Source organism: Balaenoptera ricei, chromosome 3 (genome assembly GCF_028023285.1).
Source record: "Balaenoptera ricei isolate mBalRic1 chromosome 3, mBalRic1.hap2, whole genome shotgun sequence".
Taxonomy (NCBI): Eukaryota; Metazoa; Chordata; class Mammalia; order Artiodactyla; family Balaenopteridae; genus Balaenoptera; species Balaenoptera ricei.
In genome coordinates, this window is record NC_082641.1 from 180,966,679 (window position 1) to 180,972,678 (window position 6,000).

General features: G+C 63.6%; 1 protein-coding gene across 4 annotated transcripts in view; it reads left to right on the forward strand.

Moving 5' to 3' along the window:
• Nucleotides 1-5,111, forward strand: part of CSNK1G2 (casein kinase 1 gamma 2) — a 28,528-nt gene extending 23,417 nt beyond the window's left edge. Inside the window, exons 2-12 of one of the 4 annotated variants that reach the window (XM_059918882.1) lie at nt 1,866-1,950; nt 2,230-2,270; nt 2,420-2,489; nt 2,568-2,716; nt 2,818-3,052; nt 3,118-3,203; nt 3,282-3,366; nt 3,468-3,616; nt 3,777-3,860; nt 3,943-4,049; nt 4,198-5,111. In XM_059918882.1, coding sequence (XP_059774865.1) covers nt 1,866-1,950; nt 2,230-2,270; nt 2,420-2,489; nt 2,568-2,716; nt 2,818-3,052; nt 3,118-3,203; nt 3,282-3,366; nt 3,468-3,616; nt 3,777-3,860; nt 3,943-4,049; nt 4,198-4,252 — 1,146 coding nt within the window. In that variant the 3' untranslated portion in view covers nt 4,253-5,111. Of the gene's footprint in view, nt 1-1,865; nt 1,951-2,229; nt 2,271-2,419; nt 2,717-2,817; nt 3,053-3,117; nt 3,204-3,281; nt 3,367-3,467; nt 3,617-3,776; nt 3,861-3,942; nt 4,050-4,197 lie in introns of all 4 variants that reach the window. The other 3 variants (XM_059918880.1, XM_059918879.1, XM_059918881.1) reach the window with 3 other exon arrangements.
• Nucleotides 5,112-6,000: the final 889 nt, after the last annotated feature.

The following is a 6,000-nucleotide window of genomic DNA, read 5'->3' on the forward strand; positions in this document are numbered from 1 at the left end:
GAGGTGGCGGTGACGCGCTCTGTCCTCACGGGATCGGGGTGGCACAGGAGCACGCATTTGCCAGAGCTCATCAGATGCTGTGCGTTTCCCAGGTAAATGCCTCCTCCCAAGGGAAAGCCAAGCACTAAGTACAAATCGAAGTTGATCTGCAGGCTGCAGTGTTTAGGGGGCAGGGTACTGAGGTCTGCAACTTCCAGATGCGTCTGAAAATGAGAAGAACAGGTGAGAGCTGCGCGGCCGTGCAGCAGAACAGAGCGACCGCGAACCGTGTGACCCAGGCAGCCGGGGCGTGGGGCTCCCTGCACACAGCCCTTCCCGCTTTTCTGAATGTGTGAAACTTCATAATAAAATGTTGAGGGGACGCACAAGAGGCATGCCTGTTATTTAATGAAAATGAGAACGAGGACTAGATGGGCGCTTTCTTTCTCTGCCGCTGGGTGCCTTTTACTCGTAGTAACTGAGGGAGTGGAATCTGCAGGAGGGGCCCCTGTGGGCACCCCCTCCGCACGGTGGCAGTGAACGGAGCAGAGGAAGAAAGCTGGGAGAGGAAGAAACACAGCTGTGACCTGTCTCGGAAGGCTTGATTGTCCACGTGCGGAGGCCAGAGTAGTCTTTCAGTAAACAATTAGAAAGGAATGAGTTTAGTAAGGCTGCTGCATATACCAACACAGATCAACTGTATTTCTCTGTTGGAGCAACGATTGGAAGATAAAAATTTAAGAATAGTCCCGATCGTGTAAGAGCACCAAAACCCATCAGGTGCCTCCAGAATAAATCTAACAAAGGCTGCACACTCTCTCTACACTGAGCACTAAGAACATCGCTGAGAGAAGTTAACTCTGGAGACGTGGACGGGATGGTTTTCTGCAGACTCGGGGCCACCCCTGCAGGTGTCTGGGGACCAGCTGACTCTATAGACTGGGATGGAAACCAAGGCCCTGGAGGAGCTGAGGCTGAGCTGAAGACTCTAGGCCAGGCACCACAGTGATGAGACACCCGGGATGGGCAGGGACCCGGGGGACTGACTGACAGGCCTGCGGGCCCCCGACCTCGGCTCGTGGGGTCGTACACACCGGTGTCTTGGCCACCCGTGGGTGGGGCGGAACGGCCTGGTGCAGCTGTCTCCCAGATCGTCCCACTGCAGTGGGATGGAGAGGAGGCTGAGGCCTCTCCCCACACTGGATCCTCTCAGAAATAAGATGCAGCAGCACGGCGCTTCGGGCGTGAGGTCGCCTGGAGGGGCAGCGCACCGTGGGGCTGAGTCGGGGCTGAGGACCTGGAAAGGTGGGAGGGGCGGAGAGGGTGGAGCGGTGTACGCAGCGCTCACTGTGCGTGCAGACGGCGCCCAGGGGCTGGGGCCACACTCTCTGGGGCTCAGCCAGTGGTAGGAACTGTAGCAGGTGAAAAGCTGAGCTCCGCTGGGTTCTGGAGCTTGTGTTTTGCAGTTTCGTGAGGTTGAGCGCCGTGGCTTGTTCTCCGTGGGCACCTGGAGGTCCAGGTGGGCCAGCGATGGGCCGCGGGAGACGTCCTGCCCCAGGCATGTCTGTCTAAGCTGAGGACGCAGGTTACACTCCCTCCTGATGGGTTCCTGGCCGGGGCCCCTGCTTCACAGCGAGGGGGCGGGGCTTGTCCATTGGACGTGTACAGCTCAAGGCCGGAGTTCCTGGCGTTAAGGAATGGGGGGGGTCCCTAGAGGCCGGAGCGGTGAGCGCAGGTCAGGCGGCGGGGGGGCCTCACAGAGCGTCTGGGGACGGTGGGGAGGGTGTGTGGGAGGGGTGTGATGTCTCCTCCAGGTTCCCTGCGGCTGGAGCTGAAGAAAGGCCTTGGGGTCACCAGGACTCTTTGTTGTGTTTTCACTTTTTTAGATGGGAGAAGTTGGAGCGCGTTGGCGTGCTGGCGGGAAGGATCCCGCAGAGGACTTGGGAGCAGCCCCGAGTGGGCGGAGGCAGGGTTGGCCTGGGGGGCGGTGCTGGAGGAGAGGGCAGGACGGCAGGGAGGGGGCCCAGGAGATGAGGGTGCGGGGGCAGATGGGGGTTCCCACGGCTGGTGGGAGTACCTTGCGAGCCCGGGAGGGATGGGCCCATCCTTTTCCCTTCCAGGTCCGGGAGGGATGGGCCACGCTCAAGGAGGGCTGCCGTGGAACAGGAGGTGCCCCTTGGAGGGGTGGGTCGTGAGCGGTCTCCTGTGTGCTGGGGGTCCTGCCGACCTGACGTGCCTCTCCTCCCACAGGAAAGAATCTCTATACAAATGAATACGTAGCTATCAAATTGGTGAGTCCGGGCCCTGCCCCCTGCCCCCAGTCCCCAGCCCGGGCCGGGCCGGCCCCTTGCCGGCCCCCAGCAGAGGCTGTCCCCACGGGCCGGGAGGAGGGCAGGACCGCACCCTGAGTGACATCCATGCGTCCCCTCGTTCCTCCCAGGAGCCCATCAAGTCCCGGGCGCCACAGCTGCACCTGGAGTACCGCTTCTACAAGCAGCTCAGCGCCGCAGGTACCCCGGGGCCGGGTGTGGGAGCGCGGGGGGAGCCCGCCCGGGCGTCGCGTGAGTCTGTGTGTCCTCCGCCCGCAGAGGGCGTCCCTCAGGTCTACTACTTCGGCCCGTGCGGGAAGTACAATGCCATGGTGCTGGAGCTGCTCGGACCCAGCCTGGAGGACCTGTTCGACTTGTGCGACCGCACGTTCACGCTCAAGACGGTGCTCATGATCGCCATCCAGCTGGTGCGGGCCGTGGGAGGGCGAGGGGGCCGGGCGCTGTGGGGCGGCAGAGGGAAGGTGGGCAGGGCGGAGGGAGCCCGCTGAGGCCCGCCCGCCGCCCGCAGATCACGCGCATGGAGTACGTGCACACCAAGAGCCTCATCTACCGCGACGTGAAGCCCGAGAACTTCCTGGTGGGGCGGCCGGGCACCAAGCGGCAGCACTCCATCCACATCATCGACTTCGGCCTGGCCAAGGAGTACATCGACCCCGAGACCAAGAAGCACATCCCGTACCGCGAGCACAAGAGCCTGACGGGCACGGCGCGCTACATGAGCATCAACACGCACCTGGGCAAGGGTGAGCGGCGCGCGGGGTGGGCGGGGGGGCGCGAGGGCCGCGCTGACCTGCCGTCCCCCCCGCAGAGCAGAGCCGCCGTGATGACCTGGAGGCGCTGGGCCACATGTTCATGTACTTCCTGCGCGGCAGCCTGCCCTGGCAGGGGCTCAAGGTGGGCGCGCCGGGGCCGGGGCGGGGCTGGGGGCCTCCCGCAGGCGGCGCCTCGGTGCCGACCGCGCTCTCCCTGCAGGCCGACACGCTCAAGGAGCGCTACCAGAAGATCGGGGACACCAAGCGGGCCACGCCCATCGAGGTGCTCTGTGAGAGCTTCCCAGGTGAGGGTCTGCCCCCCGGCCCCCGCGCTCCCCGCAGACCCCCTGCCCAGTGCCGCCCGCCCCCGCTCCTCCACGCCCCCCAGCCCTGTCGCTGTCCGCAGAGGAGATGGCCACGTACCTTCGCTACGTGCGGCGCCTGGACTTCTTTGAGAAGCCAGACTACGACTACCTGCGCAAGCTCTTCACCGACCTCTTTGACCGCAGCGGCTTCGTGTTCGACTACGAGTACGACTGGGCCGGGAAGCCCCTGGTACGTGGCGGGGGAGGGCTGGCGCTGGAGGGGCCCCTGACGCGTGGGGGCAGCTGGCAAGGACCCTGAAGCCCCTGTGCTCGGGGGCGGGGGTGGCTGGCACGTGACGAGGGGGCGGGGGGTAGCTGCCGGGCCTCAGCCGCATCCTGCCCCCTTGCAGCCCACGCCCATCGGCACGGTCCACACCGACCTGCCCTCGCAGCCTCAGGTTCGGGAAAAAGCCCTGCTATACAGCAAAAACCAGGTGAGGGGCCGGCCGAGGACCCCAGCAGCGTGGGGGGGGCCAAGCAGGGCCTACAGGACTCCCCTGCCCCTCTTGCCCGCAGGCACTGAACTCCACGAACGGGGAGCTGAACGCCGATGACCCCACCGCTGGCCACTCCAGCGCCCCCATCACGGCCCCCGCGGAGGTGGAGGTGGCCGACGACGCCAAGTACGGCTCCCGCGGTCGCGGGGGGCTGGGACTCCCTGGGCCCCCCCTGGGCCCCCCCTCGTGCCTGTTTCCCCCATCCCCTTCTCCTCCAGCCTGCACCCCCTTTCGCAGCCTGCGCCGCCTCCTAGCCTGTGCCCGCCCCTTCCAGGTGCTGCTGTTTCTTCAAGAGGAGGAAGAGAAAATCTCTGCAGCGACACAAGTGACCCCGGGGCAGTGGCCTCTGAAGCCTCCCGCTGCAGCCCCTCGGGGCCCGCTTGTCCACGGCCGCGTGGCCACCGCCGGACGCAGACTGCAGGCCCGGCAGAGCTGCCGGCCCCCGCGTGGGGTCACTTCCTTCACGTAAGACTTTGGCCGAGATTTCTACACCTGTGTCTAGTCCTCCCCTCCGAGAGCATTAACTATTTAAAACAAGGAAGAGAGAAAACCACAGCGGCCGCCCTGCCTTGTGCCCCTGCGCGTCTGCTGAGTGAGTAGCGTGGCCGCCTCCGTCCAGCCCGCCGCTCACCCGTTAGTGTCATAAAGTGCAGCTTGTCTCCCTCGATCCAAAGGCCGTTTTCTCGAGGGGGCGCTGCGGGGCGTTGCTGCCAGGGGTGAGCCCGCCCTGGGCCTCCCAGACCAAAGGGGAAGGCGGGATGGGAGCGGCCCCCAACCAAAATGCTGCACCAAAGCCTAGGCCGGCGGGCGCGGCCCGCGGGGGTCCTGCGCACCTGCTCGTGGAGCCGCCGGCCTGGAACTCGGGGTGGCTACCGCGTGGCCCGTGGGCGGCGCGTGCCCGCAGGCTCCTTGTGTCGCTCTGCGCTGCCGGCCGAGCCGTGGAGACAAGCGCCTTAAAGCCCATCCGAGCCCCGCAGGTGCGTGCGGAGCGGGCAGCCCGTCAATGCGGCCCCCGTGGTCCCCTGGGGCCCGCGTGCTGAGGGCAGGGCAACTGGGGGCGCCCCGCGTGTGCGTCTAGGTCTTGCTTTACAAAAAGTGTACAGAAATGGCAATTCCGTTTCTCTGATGCTTCCTGGAAGCCATAGAACTTAGGGGCTTTTTTAAAAAAATAAAGGAAAATGAAACCAATTCCAAGCGTGGTGTCCAGTCTTTCCAAGGGGCTTGGCTGAGGCAAGCAGCAGCTCAGATAGCCAAGTCCCTGGGAAGGGACAGGCTAGGAGGCAGGACAACTTGGGGAAGGAGCCAGGGAGTGGCAGCCCCCTTGCTCAGGAGAAATGAACGGTCGGAAACAAGGTAACAGAACTGAAGTGAATGTGAGAACCGAGTTTGGGACTTCCCTGGTGGCGCAGTGGTTAAGAATCCGCCTGCCAATGCAGGGGGACACAGGTTCGAGCCCTGGCCCAGGAAGATCCCACATGCTACGGAGCAACTAAGCCCGCGTGCCACAACTACTGAGCCTGTGCGTCTGGAACCTGTGCCCTGCAACAAGAGGAGCCACCGCAGTGAGAAGCCTGCACACCGCAATGAAGACCCAACGCAGCCAAGAAAAAAAAAAAAAAGAACCAGGTTTGGTCTACTTGGCGCTGGTGGAAAAAAGAGCCATTGAAGTAAATCACAGTGAGAACAGCAGACACGGGAGCTAAAGGACAGGCTCCTTGCCTTTGTCTGCACAAGTCCATCTGAAACCCTAACCCTAAGCCTTCCCTTCCAGGAGCGAAAAGGTACCAGCTATATGTGAATGGTTAGGTCTTGAGTGAACCCAGCAGCACAAAGTGGGAAGCCCTGTGACGGCGTCACAGTCACTGTGGATGCGGCTGAGGAAAAATGACCTTGGTGGCTACGGACTGATTGTTTGTGTCCCCCAGCATTCAAATGGTGCTGCCAGACCCTCAGTGGGGGCAGTGTTAGGAGGCATGGGGCCTTCATGATGGGACTAGGGTCCTTGTAAGGAGAGGAAGAGAGACCAGAGCTCTCTGTGCCGGGTGAGGATGCAGCGGGAAGGTGGCCGTCTGCAGGC